General features: G+C 37.3%; 1 protein-coding gene across 3 annotated transcripts in view; it reads right to left on the reverse strand.

The window, feature by feature from the left end:
• Positions 1-3,886: 3,886 nt before the first annotated feature.
• LOC122494980 (zinc finger protein 420) overlaps positions 3,887-19,072 on the reverse strand; it is a 38,368-nt gene continuing 23,182 nt past the window's right edge. For 2 of the 3 annotated variants that reach the window (XM_043600604.1, XM_043600603.1), the window contains one exon: positions 3,887-7,055. In XM_043600604.1, coding sequence (XP_043456539.1) covers positions 5,125-6,978 — 1,854 coding nt within the window. In that variant the 5' untranslated portion in view covers positions 6,979-7,055 and the 3' untranslated portion in view covers positions 3,887-5,124. Of the gene's footprint in view, positions 7,056-15,916; positions 16,886-19,072 lie in introns of those variants that run through there. The other variant, XM_043600606.1, reaches the window with a different exon arrangement.

Consider the following 19,072-nt stretch of genomic DNA (forward strand, 5'->3'; position numbering starts at 1 on the left):
TATATAGCTGTAACAATAATATGCCACCATAAAAACAAGGCAACTTCACATAGGAGAGGATCTCTGGGACAGAATATATTTCCCCAAAAGTCCCACCAAAATATAGCCTACCCCATATGCTCTACTTACAATATGACACTCTCCCATCAAGATGTAGCTGCCTAGGGCACCTGGGTGGCTCAGTCAGTTGAGCGTCCAACTTCGGCTCAGGTCATAATCTTGCAGCCCATGAGTTCAAGGCCTGCATTGAGTTCTGTGCTGACAGCTCAGAGTCTGGGCCTGCTTCAGATTCTCTGTCTCCCTCTCTCCCTGCTCCTCTCCTCCCCATGTTCTGTCTCTTTCTCAAAAATAAATAAAGATTAAAAAAAAAAAAGATGGGGCATCTTCTGAAGTCAGTTGAGCATCCAACTTCAGCTCAGGTCGTGATCTCGCAGCTCCGGAGTTCGAGCCCCGCGTCAGGCTCTGTGCTGACAGCTCAGAGCCTGGATCCTGCTTCAGATTTTGTCTCCCTCTCTCTCTGCCCCAACCCACTCGCATTCTGTCTCTGTCTCTCTCAAAAATAAATAAACATTCAAAAAAAAAAGAGAAAGATGTAGCTGCCTACACAAGTAGAGAATGGCAGAAGCAAGACTATGTAACTTCCCAGGCTAGGTATGGAAGCATCTTTATGGCATACTGCATTTTCCAAACATGGTCACAATATATCCTATCCTGCAACCTCTTCTTAAAATGTGACACTTCTTTCATAGAGCTGTAATTGCCTCAGCTAATGGTGTATGACACAAGTGAGGTTATATGATTTCCAAGGCTAGATCATTAAAATTACATGCACTTCTACCTTGTTCTTTGGGACACACTCTTGGAACCCAAGATACCATGCTAAGCAGCCACAAAGAGATATCACATGTAGCTATTCTCGCTACCCACACTAAGGTCCAGCAAACTGCCAGACATCTGAGCTTTTGAGTCTTCACATGATTCCGGCCTTCAGCCATCAAGTGACCCCCTACCTTTCACACCACCCCATCTGAAGCTGTGTAGATCAGAGATAAGCTATTGCTGCCAGGCCCTGTCCAAATTTTTATAGATGTGTGAGCTAAATAAATTGTATCTTAAGCCAAGTTTTGGAGTGACTGTTACACAGCAATACCAACTGGAATGATTGCCAAAACATGTAAGTGAAAAAAAACCCTGCCTTACTTTTTTATTTACATATATTGGCAATCATTCCAGTCTCTATTGCTGCATAACAATCACTCCAAAACTTGGCTTAATATACATATTTTTAAAAAGCAAATGAAAAGAGAAACTATACTCTAGCTATATAGATATGTGTATATAGATACATATGTACATAGATCTATATATGTACATAGGCATACGAACATATACAGTTTTATATATATAGCCTTGGAAAAATTACATTAATGGGTCATTTCCTGATGGATTTGTTCCAACTTGGGAACTGTTTGGGGGATTTGAGTTGTAGGCTGTTGCAGGCTAGGATTGGGTTTCATTAGCGGTAGTACATTTCCTTTAAAAACTATAGGGGCTTTCAAAATATTTGTTACTGTTTAATTACAATGTCAAAGATTTTGTGTGAATAGTTTTAAGCCTAATTTCTTTTGCTTTCTGACCCCTTTGTGCTTTCATTTTTCTGTCCCTTTAATGTTGCCAGGCAATCATATTTTACATTAAATGTCTCACTTTGGTGACTATTTCTTATCTCTTTTCTTCTGAACGCCAAACTTCTCGTCCCCCATATTTTCAGCTAACCTTGTCTGTCACTCATGGAATCACTGAAGTAATCAGAACAATTCCCAAAACTTTTCCCACCTTACTTCCCAGCAGCCCATATTCTGCTGTACTATTGCCAGGAATAAACTTTTCATATCTCCCAAAACAAATCTGTCCATCTGCTAAATCTTATATCCTCTCTCACTGACATAAGGTCATTGCTCCAGTAATTCTCACTTCTTTGTAATGAACTATTCCCCCCACCCGGATTATTCCAACCAGTATACACAATTGGTATTACTTCTCTTATTCTGGAAATAAACACACTCCTTACTGCCACACTAATTATTAACCTTTTTTTTTTTTTTTGCTTCATTTTTCAGCAAAACACTTCCAAGTAGTTGTCTCTATATTCATGGTCTCCAATTTCTATTTTTTAAAAAAGGTTTTTTAATTCAACCACTCCAAAAAAACCAAAAATAGCCCTGCTCTACTCAAGATCAACAATAACATTGATATTGCTACGTTCAATAGCCAATTCTCAAGTCTAGTATTATGTAAACTGCTAATGGTATCTGCAACCATTGATCATCCTTCCTTTGACTTTCATTTAGCTTCTTCAATGCCACACTATCTTGGTTTTCCTTCCATATCACTGTCCTTCTTAGCATCCTTTGCTAGCCTGTCCTTTTATCTGTGGATTCTTAATATTAGAAGGCACTGTGGATCAGTCTTTGTGTTCTTCTTTCCTCTATCTATACTCAGGTCCCTGATGATCTTATCCTGCCTCATGGTTTTATTATGTAAGTATAGGCAATACCCACCAAATTAATATAATCTCTAGAACAGTACAAGCTAAAACATCCAAGTACCTCATCATTTTGTCTAAAAGACATTTCAAACTCAACATGTTCAAAATTGAATTCCCAACCTTCCCCAACAAACCTGATGGAATTGCAGCTTTTCCCATCTCAAGTGATGGGAATACCATCTTTCCAGTTAAGACCAAAACCTTTGAGTCAAAGTCATTCCAGACCCACCCCCCCACACACACCTGACATCTAAATCTTAAACAAAACTTGCTTGCTCACATTTGCCATATATCTCAAGTCCAACCACTTCTCACCACTGTTACCACTGTAATGTGAGCCACCATCCTCTTTCATCTGAATTAAGACCATAACCTCTTATCCACTTGGATGTTATTGTTTTTAACAATTGCTGTTTTTATCTAACATTATTGTTAGATAATATCCTCTGCTCAAAACACTCCAGTGGCTAAACATTTCCCTCAGAATAAAATACAGAATTCTTACAATGATTTGCAAGGCCTTACAAGATATGGCCCTGTTATCTCTCCAACTACTCTGTTAATCATCCCCTTGCAGAGACCTCAACAATAGCTTCCTTGATGTTCCTCAAGTACCATTGTCCCATTGTAGGGCCTTTGGTCTACTTTCTTCCTGTCTGGAATGTTCTTGCCTTAGATAACCACTGACTTACTCCTTCACATTTTCAAATCTTGATTCAAATCTTTCCTTATCCATGGTCTACTTCATAAACTTTCATATCCTGTTCAAGTACTTTTGAATGACCATTCTTCCATAACACTTATGTTCTAACACATATTCTACATTTTTTATCATTCTACCTCTTCCTGCTAGAATTGCCCATTACTATTATCACAAACCCCTAAGACAGTGGCTGGAATACAGCAATATATGAACTTACAGTAACCAGGATTGAATGCCTGTAGGCAGAGATAGCATCCTTTAACAAAACAATATCACTTTCAATCTATGCTAGTAGCCTCTGCAGCTAACTCTACACCAAATTCATCTTTTGCAGGACATTACCAAAAGGAGCAAGAAACACCCAATACATTCTGAATCACTCATACCATTTCTACAAATATTATACTCTTAACGGGTAAAAGATCTGCCTTTTAAGACAGACTGGAGGAGTCTGACCAAATGTCCTGTCTATAAAAGCAAAAATCTTTAGATTTCTAGCCTTAACTGGGTTCTCATTCATGATGGCACCAAATCAATGCCATACTTGAGATTTCTTTTACCCATAGGACTCCACTGCCAGATAAAAAAATTTTATGCCCTTAATACATTTTAGTGCCAGTAACAGAATGACAACAGCATGAACAAATAAGTTTATTTTAATTTTATATAAAGAAATACAGGAGGCAGGCAGACCAGAATTGGTACAGCTATTCCATAAAATCAGTATAGGTGTAGACTCATTCTGTATTTCTGCTCAATTATCCTTAGATAGCATTCTCAAATTCCCCCCAAAATCATCAGAGATGTAAATTAAATGTCCACATCATAGGCAGGAAAACAGAAATGCAGAGAGGAAAAAGGTATTCTTAAATGTCCTATATGTACAAACAAATACCACTTTTATCTTGTTGACCTGCAAGAGAGACTGAGATAATTTTTCAGCCAAGAATTCTAAAGAAGGGGAAATGGATACTGGGTAGGGAAATAGTCTCTGACAGACTGTCATCATGTTTCACTGCAAAATACTGTCATTTATTTTTAGTTTAATTCAAAAGCTGTACATTCAAGTTTTTAGAAATTTCATAGTAGAAAATTTTGACTATCTACTTTTTTCACTTCTAAGTAACATTCTTAAATTGTGGTCAAAAATTATAGAAAATATGAGTTTTTGGACTTTGTTACAATTCACCTCATCCCTCTTCAACAATCCACTGATTAAATCTATGACTTTTTTAACTATGAATTTCCTCTTCTAGCATATAGGATGAAATGTGAATGAAAGCTTTCTCATATTCATTACAGCATACAGTGCTCCCCAAACAGTCGGGGCCAAGGGTTAATGAAAAATATCTCCATATTCATTAGTTGTCCTCTTCTCATGCAAATTCTCTAAAATCATACTAGTAATAATGATAGCTAATACTTGTGATATAATGTGTTCAAGGCACTAAGAGCTTTACATGAAATGTTTCACATAATACTTCCAAGAATCTTACAAGGAAGGTATTATTCTTAGGCTTATCTTACAAATGATTAAACAAAAGCAGAGGTTAATTATGATAAATATCACAAAGAAAAGTAGCTGGAAGAGTCAAGATAATGTTGAAAAAGATATTCTACAGCTAAAGGCCTTCCTATATTTTACTATATTAACAGAACTCTATTATAATTTGCTGAAGTTTAATAGGTTTCCAGTAACTATAGGTTTTTCTACATAGATTCCATTAACAGTATCTTTCTCCCATTAGAATTCACTGATGCTGAACTTGAAGAGGAAAATATGCTCCCATATTCACATTTTAGGAATTCTTTGATGATAATGGATTAACGACCAGAGAAGGCTCTCTATTTTAATCACAAAGAATCAGATAATTCATATATAAACTTGTGAGCTATGACTGAAGTCTATCCCACATTCTTTATATTCAAAAGTTTTCTCACTGATATGAATTCTCTGATGTTGCGTTAGCTGTGAACCACGAGTAAAGGCCTTCCCACATTCCTTACATTGATATGGTTTCTCACCAGTATGGATTCTTTGATGTCGAGAAAGATGTGAGCTCTGAGTAAATGCTTTTCTGCATTCTTTGCATTCATAGGGCTTCTCACCAGTATGAATTCTCTGATGTAGAGTAAGTTGAGAGCCATGACTAAAGGCCTTCCCACATTCCTTGCATTCATAGGGCTTTTCTCCAGTGTGAATTCGCTGATGTTGAGTAAGTTGTGAACCACGAATAAAGGCCTTCCCACATTCCTTACACTGATATGGTTTCTCACCTGTATGAATTCTCTGATGCTGTATAAGTAGTAAACCACGGGCAAAGGCCTTCCCACATTCATTACATACATAGGGTTTCTCACCAGTATGAAGTCTCTGATGTTGAGAAAGATGTGAACTCTGAGTGAATGCCATTCTACATTCTTTACATTCATACGGTTTCTCACCAGTATGAATTCTCTGATGTTGAGTAAGCTGTGAGCCACGAATAAAAGACTTCCCACATTCCTTACATTCGTATGGTTTCTCACCAGTATGAATCCTTTCATGTTGAGTAAGTTCTGAGCCGCGACTAAAAGTCTTTCCACATTCTTTACATTCATAGGGTTTTTCACCAGTATGAATCCTCTGATGTCGGGTAAGGAGTGAGCCACGATTAAAAGCCTTTCCACATTCCTTACACTGATAGGGTTTCTCACCAGTATGAATTCTCTGATGTTGAGTAAGTTGTGAGCCATGACTAAAGGTCTTTCCACATTCTTTACATTCATAGGGCTTCTCATTGGTATGAATTCTCTGGTGTTGAGTAAGTTGTGAGCCACGGATAAAGGCTTTTCCACATTCTTCACATTTATAGGGTTTTTCACCAGTATGTATCCTCTGATGTTGCATAAGTAACGAGCCACGAATAAAGGCCTTTCCACATTCCTTACATTCATATGGCTTTTCCCCATTATGAATTTTCTGATGTTGAGAAAGCTGTGAGCCACAAATAAAAGCTTTCCCACATTCCTTACATTCGTAGGGTTTTTCACCAGTGTGAATTCTCTTATGCAGAATAAGTTGTGAGAGCTGAGTAAAGACCTTTCTACATTCTTTACATTCATAAAGTTTCTCACCAGTATGAAGTCTCTGGTGCAGAGTAAGTTGTGAGTTCTGAGTAAAGGCCTTCCCACATTCTTTACATTCATAAGGTTTCTCACCAGTGTGGACTTTTTGATGTCGGGTGAGTTGTGAGCTACGAATAAAGGCTTTCCCACATTCTTCACATTTATACGGTTTTTCACCAGTATGAATTCTATGATGTAAAATAAGTTGTGAGCTCTGAGTAAAGGCCTTCCCGCATTCCTTGCATGCATAGGGCTTCTCACCAGTATGAAGTCTCTGATGAAGAATAAGCTGTGAATCACGACTAAAGGCCTTCCCACACTGCTTGCATTCATAGGGTTTTTCACCAGTATGAATACTATGATGTTGAGTTAGGTGTGAGGCTCGTCTAAAGGCCTTCCCACATTCCTTACATTTATAGGGTTTCTCAGTAGAATGACACCTAGGATGTTGAGATAAGTAAGTATGCTGATTGAATATGGACATTTTTTCATATATGATCATCCCTTGCCTGAAATATTCCTCCTGATTTTCTTGTTGCTTTTCCAATGTGCCTCTGACTTCCAAATAATCTCTGGAATTCGATTCCTCAAGATCACAGTTTTCAAGCCTGGCACTCATTTCCCATTGGGATAATTCTGTTTCATAAGTATCCTTTTTTGGAGATAAGTCTTTATTTGCACTCCTTGAAGGTAAGTCTGAAAGATAAGAGAATATCAACAATTTCTGTTGTCATTTCAGACGGAGAGTTTCCATAGTAGAAAAGACTATATATGGAAAAGATATACAGATGATAACCGACTAATGATGATTCATTCCACTTAAAATTTTTGGATCTTATGATAGTACAAAAGCAATATACATTCAGTAGAAATTATACTTCAAATTTTGAATTTTGATAATTTCTTGGGCTAGCAAAATGCAGTAATATAGTACTCCTGTGATCCTGTAGCGGCAAGCTACAGTTCCCGGTAAGCCACATGATTATGAGGGTAAACTGATATATGGAAAACCATTTTGTACCCATACAACCATTCTGTTTCTTGGTTTCAGTATTCAACAAATTACATGACGTATTTGACACTTTATTATAAAATAGGCTTTATGTTAGATAATTTTGAACTGTAGACTAATATAAGTGTTATGAACATGTTTAAGACAGGATAGACTAAGCTATGATGTTTGATAAGTGTATTATAGGCATTTTCAACTTATGACTTTTTTTTTTTAATTTTTTTTTTTCAACGTTTATTTATTTTTGGGACAGAGAGAGACAGAGCATGAACGGGGGAGGGGCAGAGAGAGAGGGAGACACAGAATCGGAAACAGGCTCCAGGCTCTGAGCCATCAGCCCAGAGCCTGACGTGGGGCTCGAACTCACGGACCGCGAGATCGTGACCTGGCTGAAGTCGGATGCTTAACCGACTGCACCACCCAGGCGCCCACAACTTATGACATTTTTAATTTACAATGAGTTTACTGGGACAGGAGCTATAAGGTGAGGAAGATTTGGTATAGGGAACCAATACCCATGAGAAATAACTGGCCTACATCAGTGTTTTTCAGATATTATTTAACCATGACTTATAGTAATACCTACTTACATTTCACATCATAACCTGACACATATAATTTCATTAAACAGTATCTACACTGTTTCATTTTTTCTATGTTATTCTAGTCTCTTCTCTGTCACACATACACAGACACTACACATACACACTCACAGCCAAAACCCACTAAACTGATTTCATGCTGCAGTAATATGTTGCTGCCTAGGGTTTCAAAAAATATTAGTGTAGAATGACCTTACATACTAACATGTAAAAGGAACACTAGAGATCAGAGAATAATAAAAATCTAGTGGGAAAGTAAGGGAAGAAAAAACTTTTTTAAGCTAGTGGTTCTCAAATTGGTAGGGCTCAAAACCACCTGGGGACCTTGGTAAAATTAAAGATGCCCAGATACTGCACCAGACTAACTGAAACCGAATCTAGTTCATCAGAAAAAAAGCATGGAGATCTTTAGGTTTAATACTTCCTAAAACCTGACTCTGATTCAGATCATGATTTGTTATCTCTGCCTAAACTTTTAAATACCTTCCTAATTAAACACAGAATAAAATCCAAATCCTTCCCATGACTTGATAAAGCACTCCATGGTCTGGTCCCAATTTATTTATGATTTCTCCATGAGCCTTCTTGGCTTTTCTGATTATTTGCCAAACATACTAATTACTTTTAGCTCTGAAAAACTCATAGAACCAATTTCAACTTACAACTAACAGGGCTTGTCAGACATCTCTGAACCTGTCTGCATGAGATATTGCATACTTTTTCTCATTCTTCAGGTTTCAGTTTAAGTACTAGTTCATAAATCTTAAATATACATTTCTGCTAACAGAAGACTAGGTAATTTATTTATTTATTTTTAAATTTTTTTTTCAATGTTTATTTATTTTTGGGACAGAGAGAGACAGAGCATGAACGGGGGAGGGGCAGAGAGAGAGGGAGACACAGAATCGGAAACAGGCTCCAGGCTCTGAGCCATCAGCCCAGAGCCTGACGCGGGGCTCGAACTCACGGACCGCGAGATCATGACCTGGCTGAAGTCGGATGCTTAACCGACTGCGCCACCCAGGCGCCCCAAGACTAGGTAATTTAAATCAACCTTCCTGATGAGAGCAATCACACAAAACATTACAGGCATCTGACTGAAGAAGGCATTGGAGAATTACAACTGGAATAAAGAGTTGGTTGGCTAAAAGTTAAAAAACATACAAATTCACAGAAATAAGCTTATCATTTCAAGCCACTTTTCCACTTGCAGAGGTCCTACAGGTCAAGACAACTGAGATGTGGAGAAACTAAGCAGTGTTTTGGACCATTTCATAAGGCTTGGGCAATAACTGGAGAACAGGGCCCACTATAAAGTTATATTTAGGGTTGGGAACCCTAAATTGGCAAAATTGTGGGGATAGAAAATAGGTCACAGGTTGTCAAAGGTTAGAAATGGGGAAAGAGTTGACAACAAAGGGACAGCATGAGGGTGTAATGGCACTGTTGTACATTGTAACTGTGACAGTGGAGTAAAGGTTGAATAAAACATGAGAAACAACCTTCTAAAAGTATGCCAAGCTTAAAAGAAAGTAAAGAAGTTCCACAGAGTCCACAATGAAAAACCAGAAACTAGAAAGGTAAACATACTTTGAAGCCACAGCTACCCTTGGGACATCTGCTATCTTCAACTGCCTACATATGAAACTTAACGGTCTAAAAAAAATATCTGAGATAAGGCCCTGGACTTACAGTATGTCAGGAATTAGAAATAAACCTCTTCACAAAACTGTAACCATCCAAAGCCTGCAGTTCAGAGAGAGAGAAAAAATATTCCCTGGCTTCAAAGAAAATGACAAGGAAATCTTAAGTCTTAGCCATGTAAAAAATTCTGACTTTTATTCTGAGGATGAGTAGCCATTGGAGGGTTGTGAGAAGCAGCATGATAGTATCTGACTTTTGTTTAAAAATCAATCATTCTGGTTGTTTTAAAACATCAGAGAATCAATGGGAAAGTACAAAAGCTGGGTGGATAGAAGCTAGGAGGCTAAGGCAATAATCTACATGGCTTGGACCAGATGATTCTGGAGGAAGGGGTGGAGAAAATAAGATGGATTCTGGATATATTTTGAAGGTGTGATGAAGAGGATTTGATGATGAACTGGGCATGTAACATGAGAGAAGTCTAAGAGAACTCCAAGTATTTTGCCTGGGCATCCAGAACAATACCAGTGCCATTTACTGAGAACTTCTCATTGTAGTAGGAGCAGGTTTGAGAGAGAATATCAAGAGTTTGGTTTTGAACTATTAGATATTATAAAGATGTTGAGTAGGCAGGTATATGTAAAAGTATGGGGTTCTGAGGAGATATTTAGATGAGATATGTGAATTTGAGAATTATCAATAAGTAGATGACTTTTAATTTTTTTTTTCAACGTTTATTTATTTTTGGGACAGAGAGAGACAGAGCATGAACGGGGGAGGGGCAGAGAGAGAGGGAGACACAGAATCGGAAACAGGCTCCAGGCTCTGAGCCATCAGCCCAGAGCCTGACGCGGGGCTCGAACTCACGGACCGCGAGATCGTGACCTGGCTGAAGTAGTACGCTTAACCGACTACGCCACCCAGGCGCCCCAAATGATGATGACTTTTAAAGCTATGGGATTTGATAAGATCACCCAGAGAGAGTTTTGGATACAAAAGGTACAGGAAAGGAAGAGAAGAAAAGAAAAAGGAAGTTTGAGGATTGAGACCTGGGACACTTGAACAGTTAGAGGTCAGGTAGATGAGAAGGAACCAGCAAAGGGAGACTAAAAAGGAAGAAAAAAAAATTAGGAGAATGTGGAATCCCAGAAGTCAAGCGAAGAAAGTGTTTTGAGGAGAAATAATTCTGTCAAATGTTGAGAGAGGTGACTTCTAATTTAACAAAGGCTTTAACAATACGGAGGTTACTTCTGATCTTCACAAGATAGTTTTGGTGGAATAATGGGGATAAGTTATTTGTTTTTGTTTTTAATGTTTATTTATTCTAAGGGAGAGACAGAGTGTGAGTGGGGGAGGGGCAGAGAGCGGGAGATACAGAATTCGAAGCAGGATCCAGGCTCTGAGCTGTCAGCACAGAACCTGACATGGGGCTCGAACTCATGAGCTATGAGATTATGACCTGAGCTGAAGTTGGATGTTTAACTGAGTCACCCAGGCACCCCATAATGGGAATAAGTTTTGATTGAAGCAGATTTAAAAGATGACCTGGAGATATGAAGCATGGAAAACTCTTTTGAGTTTTGTTGTAAAAAGTAGCAGAGAAATAGGGCCATATCCCTATTTGCTTGTTTATCAGATTTGTTTATCAATTTAAGATGGGAGAAATTACAGGTGTACAGATGCATATGACTGTACCAGACACTGACAAATTGATGTTGCACAAGACTAACAGAACATTGCTCCAAGAATGTTACTAAACAGATGAAAAACGAGTGGAGTACAAAACGAGTACTAACGAGTACTAAACGAGTTTAGTACAAAAGTGGAGATACTAGCCTTAGATAAAGGCACATGAAGTTTATCTATCATAATAGGAAAAGAGGCCCAGTGAGTATAAAGCTGGGAGACAGACTGATGAAGCAGCAGAAGCTTGTATAAGTTCTCCTCTGATTACTCCCATTACCTCAGTGAATTTATGAATTCAGCTCAGGGCAATCATCTTAGAGTCAGATAAGAGAAATTACAAGTCATGACTATGCAACTGAAAACTTAGCTCTGAAGTAAATAAACAAAAATTGATAGACATAAAAAAAGGAACTAATAAATCCAAAGTCATAGTAGAGAACCTATGATATTGTGATACAATAAGAAATATATATTTAATTTTTGTTCCTGATTTCTCGTACAGAACTCCTAAAACTCTTGGAAACAAGTACCTTTCAACCACACCTAAATTTATGCTAAGGAAGTGACTTTTGGAAAGCCCCTAAAGAGGGTGGGCTGGTTGCCAGGGGAATCAACCATGTGATCAGTGGGTTGGAACTTTTTTTTAAATGTTTATTTATTTTTGAGAGAGAGACAAGAGTGAGAGAGAGAGAGAGCACGAGCGTGAGCACGCAAGCAGGGGAGGGGCAGAGAGGAAGACACAGAATCTGAAGCAGGCTCCAGGCTCAGGGCTGTCAGCACAGTGCCTGACGCGGGGCCCAAACTCAGAAATGGTGAGATCATGACCTGAGCTGAAGTTGAACATTTAACCAACTGAGTCACCCATGTGCCCCTCAGTGGGTTGGAACTTTTAGCCCCACCTCTGGAGAGGGCAAAGATGCTGGACATCGAATAAATTACTCATGTCCAATGATTTTATCAATCATGCCCACCTAATGAAGCCTCCAGCAAAAACCCTGACTGAAGGGGTTCAGAGAGTTTCTGGATTAGTGAACACAGTGCTGGGAGGGTATGCTGAGAGACAGCATGGAAGCTCCATACCCCTTCTCCATACCTTGCTAGAGTATAAGTCTTGATAGGTTTTTGTTTTTGTTTGTAAGGCACGTGCCTGACTTAAGCTTTGATTGCTGAGGCATCCACTTCAAAGAGGCATCCATCAAAGATGACTATATTACAAGCCACACTAAATAAAGGAGCCAGGCTGCCTCCCCCATCTGAGATTCCTTTGTTGATTTCAGTAACTAATCATTTGGACCACTTACTAAATTTTTTCTTGCTGCCCTCTTAAGTTCCCGCTTTCATTTTAAATTCAACAATACAGAGCCCAGAAACCCTAGGCCCTCATTCTCAACCTCAACAGAGGCAAAACCCTAGGTCTGTGCACTCTCTATACCCATGCCATCACTGTAGGGCCCAGGGTATGTTGTATCATTTCTAGGTCCTCTAAGTCATAAATCTTTACTTTTTCAAAGTCTCCCAATGGTTATTACTAAAGGGCATCTTGCAATCATAGTAAGAACCATAAAAGCTGGTCCAGCCACAGCACTGGTGGTTGCTGATAGGCTAAGACCAGCACAAAAACACTTTCCCTGTGCATCTCTTCCATTGGGCTGTCCCTGAGTTGTATGTTTTATAATAAACTGGTAAATGTAAATGTTGCTCTAAGTTCTCTGAGCTCTTCTAGCAAATTATTAAACCTGAGAAGGGTACTGTGGGAACCTCTGATTTATAGCCAGTCAGTCATAAGTACGGGGACAACTTGAGAGTTACAATTGGCCTCTGGGGTAGTAGGCTGTGGGATTCAGCCCTTAAACAGTGGGGTCTGTGCTAACTCTGGGCAGTTAGTATCAGAATTAAGTTAAATTGTAAGACACCCTACTGGTGTCTACCAGGAACTGGAGAACTGCCTCGTATGGGAAAATCCACACATCTGGTGTCAGAAGTACTGTGTGAATAAAAGGAAATAGTTTTTTCCTTTTCTGTTTTAGGACAGTTATATAAACAGACTAAGAAGAAAGTACAGACTCAGAAGACTGGAACATAATTAATAAGATAGGTATTAACTATATAGATAGATAAAACTAATAATAAAACTAGAAATTGCAAAAACATAGAAAACAAATATAGAATCCTAGAATTAAGTAATTAAGATACTTCTATATAATGTTTGATATAAAAGGAAAATAAAAATTAAACTTAAAATTTAGAGCAAAATACCAAGAGGAACTTGATGTGAAATCCCAAGACTCAACTAATGAATCCTCAGAAAACTCACAGCTTTAAATGTACTTATTAGAAAACAAGAAATAATTAAAAACAAGAGAATTAAGATGTCAACTCAAGAAGAGGGAGGAAAAAACAAAACAAACAAAAGAATTAGCTAGCTAAATGAGAAAGCGAGTAAACCAGAATTTCGAAGGAATAGAAATGGCCAGAAGTCCATTCATTTTTTCCAAAGCAAATAAATGGTACAAAAATATGACACGCTGGGGAAAAAAATCAGATTGGGCACAAATCCAAAACATTGGAAAGGATAAAGAATAGAAGAACATAAATCTAAGACAAGTGCTTATGAGAAAAACCTATACATAACTGAACAGTAAATTAGAAAAACTAGTTGAAATGGATGAAAATAATAAAAGTGATCCATGAATAAAGAAAATCTGAGAATACATCAATAACTACATAAGAATTTTAAATTTGAGTTTAATGTCTATGCTCCTAAAAGGCCACAGACACTGATGATTGATGGTATGACTGGCAAGGTTATCCAAACCATTAAAGAATACACAATTCAATTCCTATGTAATTGTTGTTGAACATACAAAAACATGGAAATCCACCCAAGTCATTTTACATAGTTAACTAAGATAACAAACCTGGACAATGAGAGCTCAGGAAAACGAAGTCAATCCTATGAACCAACATAGGTCAAATTTTTAAATAAACATTAGCAATGTAGAATATAGCTGTATTAAGGACTGAAACATCATGATTAAATACAATTTATCCCACAAATGGAGGAGTGATTCAGCATCAGAAAATCTACTTGAGACCTTGTATTAAAAATTCTCTAGGGACGCCTGGGTGGCTCAGTTGGTTAAACGTCCAACTTTGGCTCAGGTCATGATCTCATGGTTTGTGAGTTTGAGCCCCGCATCGGGTTCTGTGCTGACAGCTCAGAGCCTGGAACGTGTTTCAGATTCTGTGTCTCCCTCTCACTCTGCCCCTCCCATGCTTGTGCTCTTTATCTCTCTCTCAAAGATAAACATTCTTTAAAAATGTAAAAAAATTCTCTAAAGCCAGAATGCTCTTCTTTAACCTAATTAAGAGTATCAGAAATCTAAAGAAACATATTCAGTAAACATTAGAAATACTTCCAATAAAGTTTGGAAAAAGACAAGAATTGTTTTTCAAATTGTGAAATATTCAAATACTCAGCTCCTACTGATTACAGTTTTAAAAAACTGGCACAAATAGAAAAGAAATAAATAATACATTATATATAAAATGCAAAAGTATCTACCTAGAAATCCATTATTATCCCCTGGACAATTATTAGATGTTTCTATAAGATTATTATCAACTTACAGATATCAACATTTTGCTAACCATATATAGATGTGTATTATGTGTGTGTGTGTGTGTGTGTGTGTGTGTGTGTGTGTGTCTATATAGATGTATTAGCCATTCAGAAAATATACAATAAAACAGTCCTATACATAATATCAACATTTATAAAGTACTGAGAAAATTGCTTTAGAAGAAATGCAAAAGACCATTTAAGAAAAAACTATGAAATTTACCTAAGGACATCAAATGTAGATATAGAAGGTTCAAAGACAAAAGGATTCACAATTGTAAATATGTGAATGATGCATCAGATTTCTTGAAATCCTGTATAAAATATGACCTATATTCTTTTAAAAGCATGCCATACTTTTTTTAAAAAAGTAAAGAAGATCCAAAGGAGGTACAATGAAGTAAGAACCACAAACTAGAGGTAAACATGCTCAAAAGTCACAACTACCCTCAGGATATTTGTTGATTTCAATTGCCAAACAGTTTGTATCTATCTTAATGGTCTGATATAACCCAAGACACAAGGCCATAGGCCCACAAAATTTCAGGGATTAATACTGAACCTCTTCACAAAATCAGAATTATCCAAGGCCCACAGTTCAGATAAAGGAAAAAAAAGTCCATGTGATCTCAAAGGAAATGACAAGAAACACTGCAGTCTTGTCCTAGACTCTCAATGAAAAGGAGGGAAAAAAAATCATACTTCATCATTACACAAGAGCCCACATGAATGTAAGAAGTTGCAGAATTAGGCCTGTTCTCTACAAACTGAATTTTTTATATATAGAGCATTTATAAATGCTTGAAATATATGAAAATTAAAATATGAATTCAAAACCATGATAAAGGAACTAAATAGAAGTAAAAAAAAATAAGATCTAGGAGAGGAAGAGAATATCAAAGTTCTAGAAATAAAACGATATAATCAATTATATTAAAATCTTAAGAAAAAAATCTTAAAGGCAGCCAGAGAGAAAATACCAATTACTTACAAAAGGAATAATAATGAGACAGAAGGCAGACTTCTCAAGAGCAACAATAGAAGCCAGAAGACAGTGGAATAATATCTTCAGAGTGCTGAGAAAAAAATAATTGTCAGTATAGAATTCTATACCAAGTGAAATCATCAGGCAGAAATGAAAGTGAAGCAAGGTTACTTTACTAAAAGAACAAAAATAAAAACAGAACATTTACTAACAATAAGCCTTGCTTAATGTATTTCATGACAAATAAAATCATCTCAATGGAAGGTATAATGAAGAGGAATAGAGTGCAAATAAAAGGATAATCATATGAATAAATCTACAAGCAAACACTGTCATTATAAAACAAAAATAATGCCCATTTGGAGGGTTTAAAAGAAAACAATTAAAACATCAGACAGTAACATAATAGATGGGAAAGATGAACCATAGTTAAAGGCACTTTCAGATCCTTCATATATCTTTTATATTGTTCTGGGGAAAAAGGAAACATTAACTTTAACCATTGTTAAGTATTTAAGTGACACAAACAATAATGATAATGATTAAAGGACCAAAACAGGCAGAAATACTCCCAAAATATTTAAACTCACCAGCAATCACAGGTATGTAGTGTTGGTAAAGGTACAGAAAAAGAGTATAGTCATATACTGCTGGTATGCTCCTGATTTTTGACAGTGAAATACATTTGACACAGAGAGGTCAGTGTTTCATCTGGCTATAGAAGCTCAACTCACTGTCACAACAGCTTCCAACTTATTTCAAGGTAGACCCAATCCTTTCTGTTTCTCAGCTGGTTGCCTTGAAATCCCAGGTGTGAGGGTGGGGCATATAGTTTACTCTGGACTTTTGAAGCTTCTTGTGTTAATTGTAGTCAGTTCGGTGTGAAGTGATATCTCACTGCAGTTTTGATTTGTATTTTATTGATGTTGAGCACCTTTTCATAACTGTTAGTCATCTCTATGTCTTCTTTGGAAATATGTCTATTCATGTCTTCTGCCCATTTCTTAACTGGATTATTTGTTTTTTGGGTGTTGAGTTTGGTAAGTTCTTTTGTATACTAGCCCCTTATCAGATATGTGATTTACAAATATCTTCTCCCGTTCTGTATGTTGCCTTTTCAGTTTGTTGTTTCCTTCACTGTGAGGATTTTTATTTTTATGTAGTACCAATAGTTTATTTTTGCTCGTTTCCCTAGCCTCAGGAGACCTATCTAGTGAGAAGTTGCTACGACCAATGTCAAAGACGTTACTGCCTGTGTTCTCCTCTAGGATTTTGATAGTTTCCTGTCTCACAATTAGGTCTTCAATCCATTGAACTTATTTTTGTGTATTGTGTAAGAGAGTGGTCCAGTTTCATTCTTTTGCATGTTGCTGTCCAGTTTTCCCAACAACAGATGTTGGTCAGGATGCAGAGAAAGGGGAATCCTCTTACATTGTTGGTGGGAATGCAAACTGGTACAGCCACTCTGGAAACCAATATGGAGGTTCCTCAAAACGTTAAAAGTAGAACTATTCTATGAGCCAGCAATTGTACTACTAGATATTTACCCATATGATACAAAAGTACTGATTCAAAGGGATACATGTACCCCAATGCTTATAGCAGCATAGCCAAATAGCAACAACAGCCAAATTACAGAAACAACCCAAATGTCCATCGACTGACGAATGGATCAAGAAGGTATATATATATATATATATATATATATATATATATATATATACACAATGCACTATTACTCAGCCATAAAAAAAAAAAATGAAATCTTGCCATTTGCAACAACATGGATGGAACTAGAATGTATTATGCTAAGCGAAGTCAGTCAGAGAAAGACAACTGCTATATGATTTCATTCATATGTGCATTAAAAAAATTTTTTTAAATGTTGATTTATTTTTGAGAGAGACAGAGTGAGTGCCAGCAGGGGAGGGGTAGAGAGAGCGGGAGACACAGAACCTGAACCAGGCTCTAGGCTCAGCTGTCAGCACAGAACCCAAGGCGGGGCTTGAACTCACAAACTGCGAGATCATGACCTGAGCCCAAGTTGGACACTTAACCGACAGCCACTCAGGCACCCCAAATATGTGGCATTTGAGAGACAAAATAAAAGAACATAGGGAGAGAAAAAGAAAAAGGCAAACCAAGAAACAGACTCTTTAATTATACAGTACAGATAGTTGCTGGAGGGGAGGTAGGTGGAGTAATGTGTTAAAAAGGTGATGGGTATTAAGGAGGGCACTTGTGATGAGCACAGTGTTGTATGTAGGTGATAAATCACTAAATTCTACAGCTGAAACTAGTGTTGTACTGTATGGTAATTGGAATTTAAATAAAAACTTTAAAAAAAGAAAAGACTTCTGCAAAGCAGTGTGCAAACACTGTATGTGGATTGAATGAGTGCCTTAATATTAAAACATTTAATAATTAATAAAATATTTAATTTTCATTAAATGTGTATATTTTTCAAACATCATTACAATTAATAAAAAACTACAAAACTATATTTGCATTAAAAGAAATAAAGTACATGTGACAAAACATTAAAGATAACCACTAAGGATAAAAAATAGTATACATCTTCCAAATTAAACAAGGGGGAAAATGGAGTTTAAAAAAAACAAAACAAAACAGGGATGCCTGGGTGGCTCAGTCAGTTAAGCGTCTAAATTCAGCTCAGGTCATGATCTCACGGTTCGTGAGTTCAAGCCCCACATCAACCTCTCTGCTGTCAGTGCAGAGCCCACTTCAGATCCTCTCTCCCCATCTCTCTCTAGCCTACGTCGGCTCATGTGTGTGCTCTCTCTCTTAAAAATAAATAAACATAAATAAAAAAAAAGAGATGTATCCATCCTGATTATTAGGAAAGAAATAAAAGAAGGAAGCACAGAAGATTAAGAGTAGACAAAAAACATAAAATAGGGAAGAAATAAATCCAAGCATACTGGCAATAGCAACTAAATGGAGTGAACCCTCAAATAAAAAAATAGGGGCATCTGGGTGGCTCAGTTGGTTAATTGACCAACTGTTGATTTTGGCTCAGGTCATGATCTCACGGTTCCTGAGTTCAAGCCCCCCATCAGGTTCTGCACTGAGAGTGCAGAGCCTGCTTGGGATTCTGTCTCCCTCTCTCTCTCTGCCCTTTCCCTGCTCTCTCTCAAAAAT

The sequence above is a fragment of the Prionailurus bengalensis genome, chromosome E2 (assembly GCF_016509475.1).
Source record: "Prionailurus bengalensis isolate Pbe53 chromosome E2, Fcat_Pben_1.1_paternal_pri, whole genome shotgun sequence".
In the NCBI taxonomy this organism is placed as follows: domain Eukaryota; kingdom Metazoa; phylum Chordata; class Mammalia; order Carnivora; family Felidae; genus Prionailurus; species Prionailurus bengalensis.